The 24144-nt window shown below is 38.0% G+C and overlaps 1 protein-coding gene across 1 annotated transcript in view; it reads left to right on the top strand.

Annotated features, from left to right (window-relative positions):
- Positions 1–24144, top strand: part of LOC134330290 (neurexin-2-like) — a 395050-nt gene that overhangs the window by 63440 nt on the left and 307466 nt on the right. The window contains exons 9-11 of the mRNA XM_063011349.1: positions 233–423; positions 20974–21147; positions 22043–22165. Of these exons, the coding sequence (XP_062867419.1) occupies positions 233–423; positions 20974–21147; positions 22043–22165 (488 nt within the window). The remainder of the gene's footprint in view (positions 1–232; positions 424–20973; positions 21148–22042; positions 22166–24144) is intronic.

Below are 24144 nucleotides of genomic sequence, written 5' to 3'. Positions count from 1 at the left end.
AAAAATCTTATGTAATCAGAAGTAGGTGTAAAACTGTAATAATGCTAAACTTTTCTCCATGCTGCCAGTGACTATAGACCAAAAAGTTTGATCACCGCAGGTTTTAACTGCTTGGCAGGAAAAATCTTTACAGGTGCCAGTAGTTCCAAGCAATTGTGGGACTGTGAGCAATTATGCACTGCATGTCTTGGCACTGCTGCCCGGTTTGATACGAGGATCTGATGTATTGCAGGTACATCCATTATGTGTTCGATTTGGGCAACGGACCGTCACTAATGAAGGGCAACTCTGACAAGCCCCTTAATGACAACCAGTGGCACAATGTGTTGGTGTCTCGAGATGATAACAACGTGCATACGCTCAAGATCGACTCTCGCACCGTCACCCAGCACTCCAATGGTGCCCGCAACTTGGACCTTAAAGGTATGTAATATTTTAAAATCTTAGAGTGTCGTGTGAGCCACTAAATAATCTTTTTAATTGCTAAGCTACACCCTTGAGAAAATCATATGGACAAAATTTTGCGCATTTGATTTAAGTGGATGCAAATTCCCAGAGATACACTCCAAAATCTTGTGGTAAGTTATAGTGGCAAAGATGGGAGGTCAAGCATATTCAAGTGTATGGTTTTGAAATGCAACAAACACAGTCACGTGTCCATATACAGTACTTTTGGCTATAAAGTGTAATACCTAGCGGGGACAGTGGTAGCCTAGTGGGTAGAGCTTTGGGCTATCAATCAAAAGGTTGAGAGTTCGAATCCTGGCTCTGCCATTCTGCCACTGTTGGGCCCTTGAGCAAGGCCATTAACCCTCTGTGCTCCAGGGGCACCGTACAATGGCTACCAAACATGCTGGGATATGTGGAGAAAAGATTTCATTATACTGTACACCTGTATATGTATATATGACAATAAAGGCATTCTACTCTATTCTACCTCCCATCACCACCTTCAGCAGCACGACTGTGTTTTTTTTAACTCTCTGCTTTGAAGGAAATTGGGTCACATCTCACAATAGCACTTCTCATTAAGACCAGGTCACTTCAAAACTGTCATTCTATTTATTGTAGCTAATCAGATTTTAAACTTGCTGTTGAATTTTGGATCAATATCCTGCTGCAACACGCAATCTTGCTTCTTCTTTAGCTTTTGAGCAAATGAACTTCAGTCATAAAGACAGCTCTGCTGTAGGGCTGGAGTTCCTTTTCTAATAAGTGTAAGTTCTTCCAGGACCTGAATACCCCCACATTTGACTGGTGGTAATGTTTACCTTTTTGAAAATGCTGTATTTGTTTTTCAGCAGATATAATGAGCTCTTTTGTTGTCCCCCTGCTCTAAATACCAGCCAAGCTCTGATGTTTCTCACTTGCTTTCTCCTTGCTACGCTTCCATGAATCTCATTTTTGCCAAGTCTCTTTCGTTTTGCGTCATGATTGCTGACCTTTGCTAGAGCTGCACTCCTGTCTTCTTCTTTAGAAATTTTTAACACATATTTTTGTCAATTCTGCTGCTGTTTTATAATGATAATAATAAAAATTAATATTAATAATAATTATAATAATAATAAGGATGATGATGATAATAATAATAATTGTAATAATAAAGTTTATGATAATAATAACTATAATAATAATACTAAGAATAACTAATTACTATAATAATAATAATAATAATGATAATAATAATAATAATAATGTTTATGATAGTAATAAGTAATAATATTAACAACAAGAATTACAACCAACAACTGTAATTATTATTATTATTATTATTATTATTATTATTATTATTATTATTATTATTATTATATAGTAAATGGTTTTTATTTTATTATTATTATTATTATTATTATTATTATTATTATCAGTATTTTAATAGCTAAAATTGTAATAACTAACACTTATATAATACTTAAATAATAATAATAATAATAATAATAATAATAGCTAATTACTATAATGATAATACAAATAATAATACTGTTTATGATAGTAATAAAATAATAGAATTTACAATAACAATTACAACCAACAACTGTAATTATTATTATTAATAATAATGATAATTATTATTATTATTATTATTAATTATTATTATTATCATTATTATTATTGTTAATTATTATTATTATATTATATAGTAAATAGTTATTATTATTATTATTATTATTATCATTAATTATTATTACTATTATTATCAGTATTGTAATAGCTAAAATTTTAATAACTAACACATATAATTCTAACATAATAATAATAATAATATTAATTATAATAATAACTAATTACTATAATAATAATACAAATAATAATAATGTTTATGATAGTAATAAAATAATAATATTAACAATAAAAATTACAATTTCAACTGTAATTATTATTATTATTATCAGTATTTTAATAGCTAAAATTATAATTACTAACACCTTTATAATAATAATAATAATAATAATAATAATAATAATGTTTGATACTAATAAAATAATATTAACAATAAGAATAACACATAACTGTTATTTTTGTTAATGTTATTATTATTAAACTAAAATTTAAGTAACTAACACCTATATAATACTAACATAATAGTAATAATACTATTAATAATAATAATAATAATAATAATAATAATAAATAATAATATATTATTATAATAAGCATTATTTAAAAAAGATTTAATTAGAAAAGACTCATCAGTATAAAGGAGATAATGGTGGTTGTTTTAGTTGATGGCTGTCTGGGCAGTTTGAATAATGGCTGCAGTAACATTTTTTTCAGTTTTGTCTATCACAATTCATTACTCACAAACAATATAGATTAAAAGAAAAAAACAGAATACCTGTTAAAAGAACCTGAAGAGAATGCCCTTGTGTTTTGCAAAATCCACTGTATAAGCTACACCACTCCCCCAACACCCCCCCCCCCCCCTCCCCCCCCCCCACACACACACACAGCCCGACTTGCTGGTATTTAATTATTTGAAGTGTTCTACCGCCTCACAACTCAGGAACCTCGTCTAGCTCTTGTTATTACTGCTGAACATTGCCTGTTTTCTTATCTTGATTCTAGGAGTTGTTCTGAACTAGATTAATGAGAGTGCTTGGGCAGGATGGCACACACACTCTGTTCATCGTCCCTTGGGCTTTGAGAATAGCCGTCTGACCTTTCCTGAACTCTCTATAGAAAATGCTATTAAAACTGTGTCATTTTCCAGCTTCCCATTTTTCTTGTATTTAATTTTGACGGCATGAAATCTGTAATCAGCAGATGTTCCTTGAGGCTGTTTATAAAGCTGTCAGCTCGCCAGGTACGTCCCATTTAGAAAAAAATGTATTCCTTATAGTATTTTAACATAGTGCAACTTATTCCTGCTTGTATAAAAAAACAACAGCAGAGCCTTCAGGAAAAAGGCCAGTCTGGTTTATATTTTACAAGCAAACTACTAAACCTGATTCAATTTTGAGCAATTTTTACTTCACTTCATTGAGTAATGTTTCAACTGTGCAGTTTGCTCCAGGCTTTATATTAACACTGGAACAGTGTGTCCCCACCAGCAAAACAAATGATACAAAGTGCTTGTTGAGCATTCCTCTTTGCCCAGGACCATGGTTGCTGCTGGTCTGGAATCATCTGGAAAGACTGGGTTAGGGTTAGGGTTAGGGTTATGGCTACAGCTAGGGTTAGGGCTACGGATAGGGCTAGGGCTACAGCTAGCGTTAGGGCTAGGGTTAGAGCTAGGGTTAGGGTTAGAGCTACTGCTAGTGTTAGGGCTAGGGTTATGGCTACGTTAGGGTTAGGGTTAGAGCTAAGGCTAGAGTTAGGGCTACAGCTAGGGTTAGGGCTAGGGTTAAATTTAGGGCTAGGGTTACAGCTAGGGTTAGGGCTACGGCTAGGGTTAGGGCTAGGGTTATGGCTACGTTAGGGTTAGGGTTAGAGCCAAGGCTAGAGTTAGGGCTACAGCTAGGGTTAGAGCTAGGGCTAGGGTTGGGGCTACAGCTAGGGTTAGGGCTAGGGTTAAATTTAGGGCTAGGGTTACAGCTAGGGTTATGGCTACGGCTAGGGTTAGGCTTAGGGCTAGGGCTAGAGCTACGGCCAGGGCTAGGGTTATGGGTTAGGGCTACAGCTAGGGTTAGGGCTAGGGTTAGATTTAGGTTAGGGTTAGAGCTAGGGCTAGAGTTAGGGCTACAGCTAGGGTTAGAGCTAGGGCTACAGCTAGGGTTAGGGCTAGGGTTAGATTTAGGGCTAGGGTTAGGCTTAGGGCTAGGGCTACGGCCAGGGCTAGGGTTATGGTTAGTGCTAGGGTTAGAGCTAGTGTTAGGACTATGGCTACGGTTAAGGTTACGGTTAGGGTTAGGGCTACGGTTAGGGCTACGGTTAGGGCTAGGGTTAGGCTTAGGGCTAGGGTTAGGGCTACGGCTAGTGTTAGGTCTAGGGTTAGAGTTAGGGTTAGGGCTACGGTTAGGGCTAGGTTTAGGGTTAGGGTTAGGGGAAGGTTATAGATCAGGGGTGGGCAATTAAATTTTCCAAGGGGCCACATAAGAAACTCGGACTGTTGTGGAGGGCCGGACCAATAAGGTGAACTTAATTCTGCTTAATATTCATTTTATCTTTTTATTTACATTTACATTACATTTTCAGCATTTAGCAGACGCATTTATCCAAAGCAATTTACAATACAGTTACAGTATACAGTCTGAGCAATTAAGGGTTATGGGACTTGCTCAAGGACCCAACAGCAGCAACCTGGCAGTGGTGGGGCTTGAACCAGCAGCCTTCTGATTACTAGTCCAGTACCTTAACCACTAGGCTACAACTGTCCACTCTTTATGAAAAGCAGTGAATTGTATAGTTCTAATAAGCTGTTAATGTTTTGATGTTACATTTAGAAAATTAGAAGTATGCAGAGTAAAAACATCAACATGATTTTACTATTTAAACAAACAAATGCAAAAACAAATGTGAACAAAATGTGCAGGTTTTTAAACTTTACACTATTTTGTTTTGAGTCTAATTACCTCATTTGTTTTTCAGTCCTTTGTTATTGTTTAATATTATTTTTAAAATCACAAAGCTGGTTCTGACTGCTTCAGTTCTGGTTGTGTTAAACTTTATAAACAGTCCTTGTTGCTTTTGCAGTTTAGTTAGAGAAGCTTCAGGTGTGACGCTCCGCATCGTTCATATGCTTGTATTTCTGTTTAGTACCGCAACAGCGATTTAGAGCCTAAATTCTGATCCTTAACCAGCGTTACATCTGACTTCAGTAAATAAACAATTCAGAAGTTCGTGTCTTGTTAAAAACTCCACCGTCAGTCACACTCAGTTCTGTTCGCATTACAGTGAAGCTGATACACTCGCGCACACTCGCGCATACGCAAATCGAAACGTACGGATATTTAAAGACACAGAGCTCTCGTCAAAATCAATCCTGTTATATTGCATGTTTGATGTACATTTATTTACATCTAATTTTTAATTGCCACGAACCTCATGCGGGCTGGTTGGGGATGTCTCGCGGGCCGGATGTGGCCCGCGGGCCGTACAATGCCCAGGTCTGTTATAGATTGATTGATTGATTTTTATTAAACCATTTCATATTTTTTTTTAAATAGTTACAGTGCCTCTAACTGCAGTGCCTCTTAAAAAAAAAAACCCAGAAATAGTCAGGGATAACACAAAAAGCCTGAAGACTTGTTTCCATTGTGGTCCCTATACATAATTCAGTCCAACAATAAGCAGCATAGCAAGCTTGACATCATAATACAGTCACTAAACATAACAATACAATGTATTCTTTTTAATTCATAAACATTATTAGAGCTTTTTAATTAGCAAAATTTTCCTTTTCATGTAACCATTTCTTTACGGCCCGTCTAAACCCTCGCAAACTGTCACATATTTTAAAATGCCCTGGCAAACTATTCCACAAAGACACTGCTATAAACTTAAAAGAATCCCTACCCACTTTACTTTTACAGCATGGCAGTACTAAATCTGTGGATGATCTTCTTGTAAAATGAGCATGAACGTCCCTCGCCTGAATAAAATAATTTTTAAAATATTGTGGAACAGCTCCATGTACAATCTTGTACACATTACACAATTCTATTAAAGCAACCCTATCCTGAACTTTTAACCACCCAATCATTTGAAAATGATTAAATTCCAAATGAGTTCTCATAGGAAGATTTAAAATAACCCTAACTAATTTATTTTGAGATGTTTGAAGCCTTGTTTTAATCTGTTTTGCAATGCCATTATACCATGAACAACAGGCATAGTCAAAATAAGGCTGAACCAAAGCCCCCGACAAGGTAATCAGTTTTCCTATCTAAGAGCTTTGAAATTCTTGCAAGAAACCTAATTCTTTGATTAATCTTAGTTAAAATCTTATCTGCCTGATCCCTGCCTGATATCTATCTATCTATCTAAAATACATCCTAAATAAATAACTGAATCCCTAGCTTTTAGCACAGTGTCCCCCACAACCACATTAAAAACTGAGATCTTATTTAATTTCACTCTCGTACCAAATAAAATTGATTCTGATTTCCCCAAATGAAGTGACAACCTATTCTCGGACAACCACCTACTAACCTTCAATAATTCATCGCTCAATGTACCTTCGATAATACTTTTATCTTTGTCAGAAAATAAGAGTGCTGAATCATCGGCGTACAAAAGAAGTTTACATGAACATACCGACTTTAAATCATTGATATACAAAAGGAAAAAGAGTGGACCCAATACACTTCCTTGGGGAACCCCACAATTAATAAATCTAGGTAACGATAAAACACCTCCTACATCCACCTGCTGTTTACGTCCTTTTAAATATGAAGCAACCCATTTTGCAGCAATATCCTTAAAACCAATAGCTTTTAACTTTGTCAGTAAAATCTCATGGTCAACAGTATCAAAAGCCTTTTGCAAGTCCAACGTTACCATGCCGCATAAATTCCCTTTATCTATCTCGCTTCTAATAAAATCAGTTAAATAAAGTAAACATGTATCAGTAGAATGAGACTTCCTAAAACCAGACTGAAATTCATAAATAAGATTTTGGCCAGTCAAATAACCATCTATCTGTTCAAAGATAATCCTTTTAATTATTTTTGATAAAGTATTCAGAATAGATATCGGCCTGTAGTTCTCTTCATTTAATTTACTACCCTTCTTATGTAAAGGAATCACCCTTGCATCTTTGAACTGAACTGGAAAATACCCATATTGAATTGATACATTTATAATGTGCGTTATGCATGGGGAAATAACCTCTGCAGCATCTCTTAAAAATCTAGCTGGGATATTATCAAGACCCGTTGCTTTAGAACAGTTTAAATTCCTAAGTTTCTCACATACTGCTTCCTCGGACACATAATTAAATGAAAAACTATCGCTTACAACTCCTTGTCGTTTATAATAGTCATGAACATAACTCTCCCCATACTGACCATTCTGACTGGGCACCTCTCAGCCACCTCTTTCTTATCTGATATAACCCTATTTTCAGACTCCAAACTAAAAGTACTACTTTTAGTTATCAATCGATTACTATAACCAAGCTGTTTAAGCGACTTCCATAACTTGCTAGGATCCTTCCTATATTCAAATATCATTTCTGTGAAATAAGCCTTCTTATTTTTTTCTATTAATCTATTTACCTCATTCCTTTGTTTTTTAAACTCTGCCCAGCTCTCATCATCCTTATTTCTCATGAAAATTGAATACAATCTATTCCTCTTCTTAATTTCTTCCAAAATTTCACTATTCATCCAGGGTGCAGTTCTTTGCTTTACTCTAATGTTTCTTACTGGAGCTAATTTATCTACTACCTCTAAAAACATACTTTTGAAAACTAACACTACTTGGTCCACATTAATACATTTTAAAACCTGTGACCAATTCATTTGACTCAGACCTTCTAAAAATGCATCCTTAGTATACCGTTTTAGAGACCTAATAGTTATAGTATTATGACAATTGAGCACATTTTTCTTAATCTTTCTTGTACAGAAAACACCTCAATGGTCACTCATCCCACAATGTATAACACCACTTTTGACTATCTTAGACATATCTGACACTAGAACAAGATCAATTACGGTCTGCGTAGAAAAACAGACTCGTGTTGGCTCATTAATCAATTGGTAAAAACCAAACATACGACAAAAATGAATCAAGGCCTTATATGAAGTAAGATCAGCATTCCAAACCTCAGTATTAAAATCACCAACCATAATCACTTCTGTTTTAACCATATCTTCACATGTACCACATACATCTTCCAGTAAAACATAAAAATTACTCTGATCTGGAGGTCCAATGTTCCAATTAAAATAGGCTTACACATTGGTAACAAAATATCTAACCATACAGCTTCAATTTCATCATGATTTAAGTCTTCCCTTTGTTTAAAATTTAAATCTGCCCTTATATAAACACATACTCCTCCACCTTTACGATCCCGGTCTCTACGCACAATAACATAATTCTCAACCTCTATTTCTGCATCTCTGATAGAATTGTCCTGCCAAGATTCTGAAATACACAAAAGAGCAACTCTATTGCTTCTACACAGAAGTCGAATCTCGTCAATCTTAGGTCGAAGGCTTCTGATGTTAAGATGAAGTACTATATGCAGACCCCTCGATGAAAAAAACGAATCCACGCTGTGATTTTCTTGCCGCACAATATGCTCGAAACCTGGCTGAATATTCCGGCTTTCCATTCGAGCAGTCGGCGTTTCCATATGTGCCGGCATATGTGCAAACTTGTTTCCATCGCGGCCCGCACGTACTTTTGCTTTCTCCTCAGCCTTCAGTCCTGGCCCTGGACATTGAGGTATATGCAGACCCCTCGAAGAAAAAAGCGAATCCATGCTGTGATTTTCTTGCCGCACAACATGCTCCGAGACCGGCTGAAGTTTCCGGCTTTCCATTCGAGCAATCGGCGTTTCCATACGTACCGGCATATGTGCAATACCGCTTCGTACTTTCACTTTCTCCTTCGCCTTCAGTCCTCGCCAAGATAACCCTCCTGGCCCTGGACACTGATGTGTATCCCCCGATATTAACAAGCATATTGAAATAATCATGTAATTCATTCTATTACTTTGATGATTGCGAGTACACTTGAGCTGACGCTTGGCCGGAAACAAAGACGGGTATACAAACGTTTCTCCTTCCATGACCAAAATGCTTGTCTCTATAAATTTCCTGATGGTCAGAAATACTTTTTAAAGGTTGCATTCGTCGACCATGCAACTTTCCACAAAATAACTCTAAAAACAACATATAAATTAAAAAAGTTAACAACACTCCAAACATGCCACACTTGCCAGCCGCCATCTTGTGGGAGGAAACCAGAGCTCCCGGAGGAAACCCACACAGACCCGGACCGGACATAACCTTATAACTAAAATAAATTATTGCATGAATAAGAACAAAATATTAAAAAACTAAAAATTTATAGAGGTTCTCCAGTGGTGCAGCGGTGTATTACATTATCCTATCACCACTGAGATCCTGGTGCAAATCTCCGCTGTGCTTTCACCCGGCTGTGCATCTAAACAGTCATGTCCTGTCCATAATATTCCTGTCTTGTTGCCAGTGTCTCCTAGTGGAAATGTACCCACCATGACCCTGACAAGGATAAACCAGATGATGAACATAAACATGAAAAAAATCCTTGTACAAAGAAAACATTCTGAAGAAGAACAAACACATTTGAGACTCGTAGTTTACACAGTGACCTTGGACAAGCAATCTGTCTTAACAAATGCAGTCTGAATCACAGTAATGGATTAGAAGAGCAAAAACATACAGCTCTGCTCAGGCAATTGATCAATTTTAATGGGCATAAAAACTCTCGTCTAAGAATCGAGTCAGCTTCATATATTGCTGTTTCATTCGTTTTTGCATTTTTGTCAGGCAGAGAGGCTTAATGAAAGTCTGCAGCAACAGGCAACTCATCTCCACACAATTTTATGATCTTACTGCTATTGGACTTGATGTTTTGCTGTTTTGAGGGTTTTGATGATCTAACGAGGAAATCGTATATTGTTTAGGCTCACTATTTTGTAGCATTTATTAAAGAAAACACTGCACATTGCTGCAGAGCTGAAAGGGGTTTACATAGATTTCATTGCAAAGTAACCCATATTGTTAGGACTAGTTTTCTATCGATTAATCTATAGATTATTTTATTGATTAGTTAATTCAGAATCTCAATTAAGCTTCTTTTATTTTGCTGCTCAGGTGGCACAGCGGTAAAAACACATGCTGGAACCAGAGCTGGGATCTCGAATACATCGTATTGAATTTCAGCTCTGCCTGCCGGCTGAGGCTGAGAGGCCACATAAACAACGATTGGCCTGTTGTTCAGATGGGCAGGACTAAGCCGGATGGGGTCTCTCTCTCCCATGACTGGTGCAATTATGACCTCTGCTGGCTGATTGATGGAACCTGCACAGAGATGAGAAAAGAGTGCTCTCGGGGTGTGTCTCTCCGTACACAACGCTGGGCTGCACTGCACTCGTCAATGTGTGGGTGATGCTGCCCACGTGTAGGAGGGTTTATGTCCAAATTATCAAATTCTTAAGTGCACCATATTAAACAAAGTGTAACGTGTTTATGGCATTCTGTACCCAAAACATAGTGCTCAAACTTATAGCAGAAATAAAATAGAGGTAGGCACGTCTCATTAAATCAAACGTACAGTAACGACAGAATGAGCCCAGATTCTAACCTACACATTCACTCAAAAATTACTTCACATTCTAAGCAATGTAAACAAAGTGGTAAGTGTTTCACATGAGAAGCTTTTTGCTCTTTGAGCATCGTGGCAACCACAAAAATTGCGAGCCGAATGCATTTTCTGCACAATTAACTACAAATATGAAAAAAAAATCATGTGCTTATGATCTGAAGTCAGGCATTTCTTAATTATTTCACATTTCTCAGAATCTACAGCCAAGCCGGAGAGGTTGATCATCCTTAGGATTAAAAGTGTGCCATAAAATGACATGAAATACACTGATCAGCCATAACATTAAAACTACCTCCTTGTTTTTACACTCACTGTCCATTTTATCAGCGCCACTTACCATATAGGAGCACTTTGTAGTTCTACATTTACTAATTACTTTGTTAGCCCCCTTTCACCCGGTTCTTTAATGTTCAGGACTCTCCCAGGACCACTACAGAGCAGGTATTATTTAGGTGGTGGATGATTCTCAGCACTGCAGTGACAATGACATGGTGGTGGTGTGTTAGTGTGTATTGTGCTGGTCTGAGTGAATCAGACACAGCAACGCTGCTGGAGTTTTTAAATACTGTGTCCACTCATTGTCCACTCTATTAGACACTCCTACCTACAGTCTCTGACTGTAAAGTCAGAGACGATCGCTCATCTATTGCTGCTGTTTGAGTTGGTCATCTTCTAGACCTTCATCAGTGGTCACAGGACGCTGCCCATGAGGTGCTGTTGCCTGGATGTTTTTGATTGGTGGACTATTCTCAGTCCAGCAGTGACAGTAAGGTGTTTAAAAACTCCATCAGCATTGCTGTGTCTGATCCACTCATACCAGCACAACACACACTAACACACCACCACCATGTCAGTGTCACTGCAGTGCTGAGAATGATCCACCACCCAAATAATACCTACTCTGTAGTGGTCCTGGGAAAGTCCTGACCATTGAAAAACAGCATGAAAGGGGCTAACAAAGCATGCAGAGAAACAGATGGACTACAGTCAGTAATTGTAGAACTACAAAGTGCTCCTATATGGTAAATGGAGCTGATAACATGGACAGTGAGTGTAGAAACAAGGAGGTGGTTTTAATGTTAGGGCTGATTGGTGTATGTAGTACTTTTTATAGAAGAATCCTTCGTCTAGCGCCAAAATGCACAACCCGAGTCGATTTCTCTCTCAGTCCACATGTGTAATAAAGTCCTAATCGAATTGTGCTGCACAGCCTCGCTTCCTCCTTGTCGGTACAGCAAGCTCTGAGGATTTTTTATTTGCTTTCTTCAGAACGAGTCTTTTAAATATGAAAAGAACAGACTGGCAGTACGTGACAGTTGTAATTGCTCAAGCAATTATGCACCAAACACAGAGAGGAGTGTCTGAATCCTCCAGCTCAGGCTCCGGCCCATTTACTGGGAGGTAAAAAAAAAAAAAAAAACATCATCAGATTAAAGTAATTGGCTGGCATTCATCTCAGATTTTTGGATGCATTCAGACAGAGAAACAGTTAAACTGTTCCGCTAGTTCGCATGGGAATCCTCTTTGAACATTGATGCCAGGCTTCTTGGTGAGCTTTTTGCTAATTGAGCTATTTTGCTGTGGAATTGGCAGCTCTCGTGAGGTGTACAGCTGTTTCAGGTAATTTGTTCAGCAGTGTGAAGGGTACTATAGTTGTAACTCTTTGAATGATACAGCATACATTGATTTAACTGCATAGTAAGCCTGTATTAGTTACATTTTGCAGAATAAAAGGTGCAGTCGCCAACCAGTCGAGACCAATTTCTTAAACGTCTCAAATTCTGCAGATTCTGCCCCCCATAGTATGTTCAGATTATTAAATAAACAGTAATCGTGCAGGAAAGTGAGCAGATGTTGTTCACTGTGGAGGATTTGTTAATTTATTTTAGAAAACACCAAATGAACTCAAATAAATGACAATGAATGAATGAAAAGTGTTGAAGTTTATAGTGTTGAGGTCAATGGCATGTCCAAAATGCCCATAATCCGTAGTAGGGCAATAATAAAATTAAGACATTTGAAACAGCTACATCTGTAATGAATTATTTTGGAAGGGTTTAACGGTCCATGAGGAAGATGATTACAGAGGCATAAACTTTAAAAATGACAGTTAGATATCTGCAGATGGTCACATTTCAAGTCATCAAATTAACAGACATCAATTTTACCTCAACAAACTTTTTTTCTGTCAACAAACATTAAAATTTTACTAATTAAAAAGGGATTTATGGTGAAATGAAAAATAAGCTTTATGTGGGTGTGCTAGTAAAGATAGATGGTTGTATTTAAGTCTTGGTTGTAAAGATAGATGGTTGTATTTTATGTCTTAACCAGCAGGGGCACACGGGCTCTGTCTCTACTCATCACAGACGCATTGCTGGAGATGTCATTTTTACAATTCCACTGCAATTCCTTCATCTGAAAGCAATTGATTTTTCTTCCTTCGGTGTGACAAAAGGGCCTCTATGCTCTCCCCATCCACTCATCCATCGGATAGCTATTGGGTATATAATTGGAAGTGTGTGATTGAAGTCTCCCCAATAGCCTTTCTATAACCGTGAGACATGTATGGCTAATGGCGTGACCGGGCTGTTTCCGATGACTTGCCCTGACTGTGAATCTTTTTTGAGTTATTCGGTGTGATATAACTGTAGGTTTGCTGTAAATCCTGGCTGTGATTTTTTTTAATGCTCTGTTTATGCATCTTTTTAATATAATACAGTAAATTCTGAAAGTATTCAGACTCCCTTCTGCAAAATTCAAGTGGTGATTTCTTTTAAAATACATAGAACTGCCATCGAATTTACACTTAATTACCCATAATACACCGTGAGTCAAAAACCTCTGTACTTTTGCCCCACAACTTTGGCAAATGTTACTCAACTTTCAAAATTGTTTTACTCTGAAACAGCAACAAGGTCATTTTACTTAATTACAATATTGGTTACTGTGACAACCATTTGTGTTTTTGCTCAATATTGTAATATGAAAGGCTGAATTTCCAGAGAAAAACTGAAAAAAGGACTTTCCTGTGTAAGATCCATGAAACTAGTAGCTATGAACATCAAAAGAAAAGTGGCTGACTGAAAACCTTGCGTACCTATGACAGCACACCACAAGTTCAAGAACTGGTGCTCAGTCAGGAGGATAAACCTCACACCCATCGGCCAACCCATCAAATTTCTAGGGAGACTGGACTCATCAGTCTGAATTATTCATCATTATCTGGCACTGCAGCAGTAAAATAATTGGAAAATTGATCAACATTTGCCAACATTTTTTTTTACTTAGTGAGTATTTAAAATATATTGAAAATCAAAAACTGAAATCTTCTATTTACAAAACTGTTCAGACCCTTTATGCAAGTAATTTCCTGGATACATCTCTACGACCTATGTAAATGATGTACAACAGAGTGCTCCTAAATTATTCCAATAAAAAAAAAAAATAATAATAAAATGGAGAGGTTGTATGTTTTGACAAAAGTCTTAAAAATCCTTAGTGGGACCAGTGTACTTTCCATTCAACATCCAGCAGTAAACTCATACAACATCCACTACCAGCGTATAGAAGTTTGGGGGCGGCACGGTGGCTAAGTGGGTAGCATTGTCGCCTCACAGCAAGAAGGTCCTGGGTGCGATCCCCAGGTGGGGTGGTCCAGGTCCTCTCTGTGTGGAGTTTGCATGTTCTCCCCGTGTCTGCGTGCGTTTACTCTGGGTTCTTTTAATCTTTGAAGGTCAGGTCAAAGATTTTAGACCCTTTATGCAAGTACTTTCCTAGATATGCACACCTGGATTTGGTCAGTTTAACCCATTTTATGGCAGATCATCTCAAACTCCATCAGATCGGACAGTGTCATCTAATAGTGAGCTGCCATCTTCGGATCTCTCCACAGATGTTTGATGAGGATTAAGTCTTGGCCTTAGCTGGGCCTTTCATGGAGATTCTGAGACTTGCCATGTGCAGTTTCCAAGTGCTTCTTTTCCGCCGCCAGAGACGGGCTCAGCAGTATCACACATGGAGAGTCATGCACTGGCCTCCATTATTCTCCGTCTCTACACAGATGCCATCAACCAACCAGCAGGGCTGCAGTTACAGCAGTAATGAGGAATTACTTTTAACCATTCTTCCCAACAAACATGGCCAATCATGTCTGTGTAGGTGCTTGACTGGTTAATAGCACAGTCACTCTTCAATTCTAACCTGTTCATGCCGTTGCGCTACACCCCTCAGCATGATGCTGCCACCACCATGTTTCATTGCGGAGATTCTATTAGCTGGGTAATGTGCAGTGTTTGTTTTTCCCAAGACAAAGTGCTTGCTGTGCTGCTCAAAGAGTTTCATTTTTATCTCACCAGACTGGAAAATCTTTTTTCTCACACTGCCAGAGTCATTTACATGCTGTTTAACAAACTCCAAGCAGGCTGTCATATGCTGTTTACTGAACACTGGCCCTTCTTGCTGCTTCACAATAAAAGCCTGATTTATGGAGTGCCTTATAGAGGCTTGTCCATTCGACAGTTTATCCAGTCTCTTTTTAAAGTGACTGTTGGGATCTATCTTACCTGCATGACCAAGAGTCTTCTCATCCAGGTGTTAAATTTGGCCAGATTTATAATAGGACTAAATTAAATATTAGTGTGTTTAATAAAGACATGGGAGGTGAATTAGTTTTAGCAAAATGTGTTTATCTTTAATTATAATGCAGCTGTACATTTGCTTATATTGAGCTGTAGAAACCATTTCCATTTCCTACACGAATCTCTAATGGGGGAAAGAAGAATCCTGCCCTGCCTGCTTAATAATGAGGCACGATTTTTCTTTAAGGGCGAAGTGGGAATTACTCGCATTTCGAAGGTCAAGAGGTCGGGAAAGGAGATGCTAATGCCGTCTTTCTGGAGTTGAATAAAACTTGGTGGAGATGTGGAGGATTTTAAAGCGTACTCTTAATTGGCCGTAATGAATCTGAGCAGAAGAAGTGCAGGATTCAGCAGATATGCCGAGAAAGCAGAGTTTTGCAAAGTGAGCTGAAATCGCCATATGTGTTGGTGCGTGTCAGTTATAGAACTTAATTGCCTGTCTTTCTGTCAGAGCTCAGTAAAATGGAGCGAGATTTCACTCATATAATGCAATCTAAGCATGGGCTTTCTTAGCATGGTAATTAGAGGATTCCTCTCCATGGTGGGCCATTTCTGCAGGTAGTTACTTTAGACTAAATACATGTAACAGATCTAAATATTTATTTGTTTATTAAGATTTTTAACGTCATGTTTTACACACTTTAGTTACATTCATGACAGGACAGTTCATCACTCTCAAACACAGGCATGGACGATTTTTGTATCTCCAGTCCAACTTACTTGCACGTGTTTGGACTGTAGCACAACCTGATATTGCAGAGTGAGATGTGGTCAACAGGGGAGGTGCTACAATCGAAATTGTTCAGCCAATCACAAACTAGCTGCTGCTATGACATCACTACATTTGCCGGGGCTAGCTAATCCTAGCTAGGTAATGAGTATGCAAGCTAAAAGATCCGACAACTGTGTTACTGTCAGTATTTGAAAGAATGTTGGAAATCATTGTTCCAAGTAAAATATTAAGTGTGCAACCTCAGATTTACCATTAGGTTAGCCAGCTAGCTTAACTACTAGCTAGCATAGCAAAAAGCTATGAGAGATTAGCCAAGCCAAGGCTAGCTACAATATGTAAAATATTATTCTGTGTATGCAAAAAAAACCGGTACTACTATATGTTAAGCATGTATTATAACAAGGGGATTCAGTGCGTGTGTGGCACGGAGCTTTTTCTCTGGTTGAGGTTAAAAAATGAGAAAAATAGAAAAAAAAGGAGAAAAACGAGAAAGGCCCGGCAAATGTGGTGATGTTATAGCGGGCGGCTAGTTTGTGATTGGTTGAACAATTTTGATTGTAGCACCTCCCCTGTTGACCCAGGGCCACATCTCACTTTGCAATATCAGGACGTGCTTGGACTGTTAGAGGAAACCCACAAAGACACACAGAGAACATGCAAACCTCAAACAGAAAGGAACCAGATCACCCCACCTGGATATCGAACTCAGGACCTTCTTGCTGTAAGGCGACAGTGCTACCCACCGAGCCACTGTGCTGTCCGCAGATTTCAATATGTGATTTAAACCTACAGTACCATAGCATAACATAGAGCAAGAGCAGGTAGGTTTCCCATTGCCAGTGATTATGTACCAGTTACAGTTAAATCATGCTAGTCCTGGGACTGTAATTCCCCCAACTGCTTGTTCTGTTCATGAATGCCCATGCATACGAGATTGGAAACCTACACAAAACCTACATACAGTGGTACTTTGTAACTCAACGTCCCCGGAACTCTAAATCTTTGAAACTCAACGCTCTTCGTCGAGAAATTTGTACCCTTAAATTCAACGTTTACCTTAAACTCAACGTGTTCAGTTCAGGTAGGTTTTCCATTGCCAATGATTCTATACCAGTTACAGTTAAAACATGCTAGTCTTGGGACTGCAATTCTCCCAACTGCTTGTTATGCTCATGTATATGATAATGTTCTTGCATACATGATTGGAACACCTCCAAAAACCTACATATATTAATTTTAACTATTTCTACACTGAAAAAAATTATGTTGGATTTACTTTAAAAAAATCAAGGCAATGTTTTACATTGACCTTTTTAAGTTGATTCAACATGAAGGATTTTTAAGTAAGTTGAACCAAATAACTTGTAAGTTGTACATAAGTATGCATAGCCTTTGCCATGACACTCAAAACTGAGCTCAGGTGCATCCTGTTTCCATTGATCATCCTTCAGATGTTTCTACAACTTGATTGGAGTCCACCTGTGGTAAATTCAGTTGATTGGACATGATTCGGAAAGGCACACACCTGTTTATATAAGGTCCCATAGTAGACAGTGCATGTCAGAGCACAAACCAAGCCATGAAGTCCAAAGAATTGTCTGCAGACCTCCGAGACAGAATTGTATCGAGGCACCGATCTGGGGAAGGGTACAGAAAAAAAAATGTTTAAATAATCAAACCAATGTAAAGAAGCTTGCTAGCTAACACTAACTTGGATACAGCTGAATATTTTTTTACCTTGCAATTGGTCAAATTCAACCATTTAACCAAGCAGCTCACAGGGCAGATTAAGCAGGTCTCTTCATATCTATGAAATTAAAGTATTATTGAAAAGATGTCTTATTATCAAGCCATACACATGACTATATCATCACATATTTTGGTTAAAAACCATTAGCTAGTTAACCGATGTTAGGACCAGTTACCTGTTTAATCTGGAAATTGCTAGCTTGCTAGTTAAAGCTAGTGCTAACGTGCTAGCTAGTTAGTTAAATAAATAGATGCTTGGCTAGCATACTTAGTAGCAACAAAAAGATAAAATAGCAGGAACACAATTAACTTTGTTCAAAAGTGGTAGTCATTAGCAAAAAATCTAACTGAAACGAGAATTAGTTCAATTCACATTGCATTATCTTACCTGATAAGAGGCTCTGGAGCTGTAAAATGGCTGAGGGCAGCACGAAAATGCTCATGAAGGATATGATGTGTGTGTTTTTCTTCTAGATTTAACATACTGGAGAGCGTTGGATGAACTTCAATTCAGAGTTCAGAGAATAATAACATTTCTGAGTTGGATATACTCATTTTCATTAAGTAATACCCAAAAACCTAAATGTTTTAAGTAAAAGCTATTGATTTTCATAAGTATGGCTTGTTGAGGCAAAAAAAAACAATTTTTTTCAGTGTAGTTTACATCACTATGAGCTTAAATGATACCATGCTAGAAAGAAGCCCCTGCACCAAAGTTTACAAATTACAAATTAATAATGTTAAGTGGGTAGCACTGTCACCTTACAGCAAGAAGGTCCTTAGTCCGATCCCCAGGTGGGGTGGTCTGGGTCCTTTCTGTGTGGAGTTTGCAGGAGCTCTGGTTTCCCCCCACAGTCCAAACACATGCAAGTGAGGTGAATTGGAGACACTAAATTGTCCAAGACTGTGTTTGATATAACCTTGTGAACTGATGAACCTTGTGTAATGAGTAACTACCGTTCCTGTCATGAATGTAACCTAAGTGTAAAACATGACGTTAAAATCCTAATAAACAAACAAACCACAGACACCACATAGACAAATCCAATTGGTCTGCCCAACCCAGAATGTACAGGTTCTTTCCCTCTGCTAGATGAGACACTCATAACCATTGATAATATCTGATTCATCATTACAAATCATTACAAAATTAAAATAGACTTGTTTAAGATGACCACTTAAAGCACAGCAACTCAAAAACATGATAAACAAGATTTAAATAAAATAAAATATATAAAATATATGAACCCCTCTCTCTAAATGGACCAATCCACCAGGGGTCTACTGAGCATGTCTGAACTGGCCCAGGCATTATTTAAGGACACCTAAAAGTCAGTTTGGGCCTTTTACCAGACCAGGAATGTATATTGACGGCCATGTGAGTATTCTGGGTTGAAATAAATGATTGAAATATGTGCTTTAAAATGAAAGAATGAATTGTACCTGTTGCTTGAATCATGCTTTAAAGCCCAGTAGATTGCTACAACTGTAAACTGTGAGATTATTTACCTAGCCAAACTAACACAGGTAGTATTGACAAAGCTAGCTAGTCAGTGAGAGCTGATACAGTTGTTTAATATTGTTTAACAAGCTCAAACCTTGACCCTGTAGTCCTTAATTATGGTCTCCTGACTTAGCCTTTTTCAGAATTCTACTTCTGGATAGGTTCTTGTTTGGGGAAAAGGTCAAATGATGCCTTCACCTTACAATGTCTGCTACCAACTGTAGAGTTCAGTGGGATTTTCATTATGTGCAGCCATGTATTTGATGTTTTCATATTATGTGATGACTTCTTACATACTGCCAGAATTTATTGGTTTAATAAACACTTGGATAATGTAAACTGCCTCTCCAAACACCAGCTCTTTTACAAGCTGTAATATCCCAACCTGCCATGCCCAAACCAAAGTGTAGTGGCAAAGCAGGTCAACACAGTGAAGTTTGCTTAGATCTACACTTCACTGTATTTCCTAAGTCGCTTCACATGGGTCGAATGCTTTGTAGTGCTTATAAAGCAATGCTCTCTAAGAGATGTTTTGGAGACATGCCTGAAACATGAGAGGAACCTTTTCCACCCAATTTCCAAGGCATCTTTCTTCTTTTGTTTCTAATGTGTTGGGATGAATTCTTGAGCTCTTTAGATGCTACCTGTTTTCTGAGGTCCCCCTTTTTATCGTCTCTAATATGATATAGAGTTGTTACTTGCTGTTGAACCTTTGTTTCCTCTTAAATCTTTCTAAGTTTTAAGCTTCCTCTAGTGTTTCCTCTGTCTTGCTTGGATGTTTCCACACATTTGCCTGTATTCTAAATAGCCCAGCTCATAGGGTGCTTGTCTTTATCAGGCCCTTTTGTTCCTTTTTTATCCTATTAATTCATTGAGTTTTTAGCTTTTCTTAGTTTTTGTTGAGTTATGATTTCCCACTGCTTATATTGGGCTCATCCATATACCTCTCAGCTATGGGGTACCATCTGGCACCTCAGTCTGAGGCGCTCATCACCCCATACAGAAAATGTCTCGCTACAAATCATTCCAAACCTGTCTGGCAATGTTTAGACAGTTAAAGCTGTTAGAGGCTGACGGCAGCCCTTCTGCTTATAAGCTACTTAGTAATACTAGTCATCCATGTTATAAGCCTTGCGGTACAGTTATTTCTATACAGTAAAAAAGCTCTTTCCTGAACTGTTGCCACTAAGTAGTACTTTGTATACACTGTTGGTAATGGTTGTGGCTGAATTAATGAACTCTAAAATTAATAAAGGAGCCCACACACTTTTGGTCATTTTTCCTATATTATTTCCAGTTTCTGATATTTTGTCCACCTCCTAAATATTATAAAGGCAAACGTGTCCATGATCAGCAGGCCAGCAAACCACAGACTCATTCTATATTCTGTGGTTTTAAAATGTCTCTATGGCTAAAGGACGTCTTTGTAATCTACCTTTATTCTCATTCTGAAAACATTATAGAGCAGGCATCAAATGAACTTCATGCTTCAGATCACTAAAGATGAAGGTCTCATTCTAATATATATTCATGGTTTTTATGGATGCGGTATTAATCTCTCGTTTGGTAAATGCCTTTTGCAGGGGAGCTGTACATTGGCGGTGTGGGGAAGAGCATGTACAACAGCCTGCCCAAGTTAATAGCATCTCGGGACGGTTATCAGGGCTGCCTGGCCTCTGTCGACCTGAATGGCAGACTGCCAGACCTGATCAGTGACGCCCTGCATAAGGTGGGCCAGGTGGAAAAAGGATGCGATGGTGAGTTTCATCTGAAAACTTTTCTTGGTTGTAGTTTCGATGTGATGTGTAACTGTTAAGCAATCCTGGAGTACTTTATTAAAATGACATTTAGAGGATGTATCCATTTAGAGGTTATAAACAAGGCATATATATATACACCGATCAGCCAGAACATTTAAACCACCTCCTTGTTTCTACACACATTGTCCATTTTATCAGCTCCACTTACCATATAGAAGCACTTTGTAGTTCTACAATTACTAACTGTAGTCCATCTGTTTATCTGCATGGTTTCTCTGAATGGTCAGGACTTTCCCAGGACCACTACAGAGTATTATTTGGGTGGTGGATCATGCCGTATGCATCTTGTCACCTACACTTTGACGAGTGCAATGCGGATCAGCACTGTGTACGGAGAGACACACCCTGACGGCACTCTTTCCCATCTCTGTTCAGGCGCCATCAATCAGCCAGCACAGGTCATAATTGCATTAGTTATGAGAGAGTCCATATCTGGCTTTTTAATATCCCACCCCTATCTGAACAACAGGCCAATCGTTCATGTGGCTGCTCAGCCCAGCTGGCAGGCAGAGCTGAGATTCGATACGATGTATTCGAGATCCCAGCTCTGGTTACAGTGTGTGTTTTTACCGGTGCACCACCAGAGAGCGGCCAACTTCTAATTTCTTAATAGTGCAGTAAACAATTTACTGTTGTGCCAGTTTCAGAGTTTCTGTTGTCTATTGTGAGCTTATAGTTAATTTCCCTAAGGGGATCAATAAAGTCTTATCTTATCTTATCTTAACCCCTTGCGAACCCCCCTGTCTATGATGTAACAAAACCTTATGATTTAAAGCTCCACTACAGTAAATACTTTCAAATACTTAATTTCCACCCTTGTCTACCCCTTCAGCTGGCCCAGGAACCACCTGCACAGAGGACTCCTGTGCCCATCAAGGGGTGTGTCTACAGCAGTGGGAGGGCTTTACCTGTGACTGCACCATGACCACATTTGGTGGGCCTCGCTGCAGTGACCGTAAGTACTTCTATGCTTTCTTGTTACAGCAGGAGAACCCCATTTCGCCCTTCCAGTAAAGGGGCTCAGTATATACTGCATCGAAGATATGTGGACGGCATGGTGCACTTCAGACACCTTTAAATAGGCGAGAGGACAACATTGTGATTGTGATGTGTGGTGAAACATGGTAGAGATGCGGTGCAGTTTTAAGAAGAGAAGACACTTGCATTATCAGGTTTCAGCATTATCAACTATGTGCTATATAAATTGTATGTTATCCAGATGTGGTCACTGAGCTTTTGGTGGGTTTTTAAATTTTGATGCTGTGTTCACACCATCCAAAACAATTCTATCTCCTCATTTCATTTCTGACTTGTTTATTTGACCTCTTAATACATACAAATACAGGATACTTAATACATAATAGAAGCATTTATTTTTGTTACTTTTTTTATTGGTTTCATTCATTGTGTTAGAGGTTTATCATTGACTGCTATGAATTAATAGCATTAGGCAGAATGTGCATTCTTAAGCATTCACAGCATTAAAAGCATTTAGCTTTTAGTTTAATAAGCATATACAGTGTCAAGTCTTTATACATTATGTAATGATTCTGTAACAGTGAACATGGCAGTAATGTAGAACTTAAACACCACTGTTTAGCTTTCAGAATGTAGATCTGAAATAAACAGTTCTTGGTACCAAACAGTCCATTGCAAGTGCCAACTCAACATGCTAATCAACAGATACATGCATCTTTTCCTGACATTAGTGTAGGTGTATAAAGCTGTAAGCAGAATTCTACATGTATTCTGGGACATGATGCAAAACATCCACATTTCTGTAACGCACAGATACACATGTACAGAGTTTGCCATGCAGTCAGTCTCCATACTAGGGCTGAGTGGTATGACCAAAAATTTGTATCACAGTATTTTTAAAGATTCTGACGGTTTCACTGCAAATCACGTTTTATTTTTTTTTTATTTTTTTTGTATGACTGGAACTTTATAGGTCTGTGGCTTATTATATTGAAGGTTTTGAGTACTATAAGCTTTGCTTGGCCCCACAAAATGACACAACATATGATGGAATCACTATGTGTGAAACAGGTGTAATAAATAAATTTTTTATTGTTTATTTAGTATTTAAGTATTGTACAATTACCCTTAGCTTTCCCTTTAGCTTCCACTGTACAACTTGACCACTGGTCTGTTGTAGAAAGGTAAACCACTTTAAATATCTCCGATTCCAGATCACTTATAACATTGGTTTAGCAACTGACCTGAAGTATTTTCAGAATTTTCAGAATCCAGTGTTTTAATTATTGCTCTGAAAGCTTCTTTCTCGACTGTCTATAGAGGAATCATGTCCTTGCATGTGTGGATTGTTACTGCGTTCATAATGTTGTTTGCAACAGCAGTGGCTCGACAAACCATACTGTTTGTTTTTTCACCATATTGAGGAAACCTCTCATCTGTTAATACTTATGCTAACACTACCTGGCTAACTCGTGAGCTGTACCTAATCTGCACAGTGCTCCATAGCGCTTTTATCGGCGAACAATATTATATGAAGCCTACAGATGTTGTATTAACTGTGCTACATTATGGCGGTATTTGAAAAATCCGCACTGTATAAGGAATCAGACAGTATAACGAATGTACTGTCATACCGCCCAGTACTACTCCATACTAATGCAAAACAGCTGTTTGTGATTTAGAACAAAATGCTCATGATTTTAAATAATATCAATTAAATGTATGTTTGGATTAGAATAGTGCTCTCTGTCTAAATGAGTATTCACCAAGCAGGTGCACTGTGGGTGGGTGAAGGCGAGTTTAAAATCAGCAGTCTGAACTCTCACTGTAGCACCACTATCAGTTCAAATCAAATGTCAGCTGTTTAAAATAAATTTTGAGCATTGATCAAACACTGACATCTTTGGTGCTTATTGGTTAACCAGTTAAGTAATGTCTTTTATACCTATGAATGAT

Source organism: Trichomycterus rosablanca, chromosome 16 (genome assembly GCF_030014385.1).
Source record: "Trichomycterus rosablanca isolate fTriRos1 chromosome 16, fTriRos1.hap1, whole genome shotgun sequence".
NCBI lineage: Eukaryota > Metazoa > Chordata > Actinopteri > Siluriformes > Trichomycteridae > Trichomycterus > Trichomycterus rosablanca.
The sequence above is the reverse complement of the archived record's forward strand: the minus strand, read 5'-3'. Positions and strand labels throughout refer to the sequence as shown.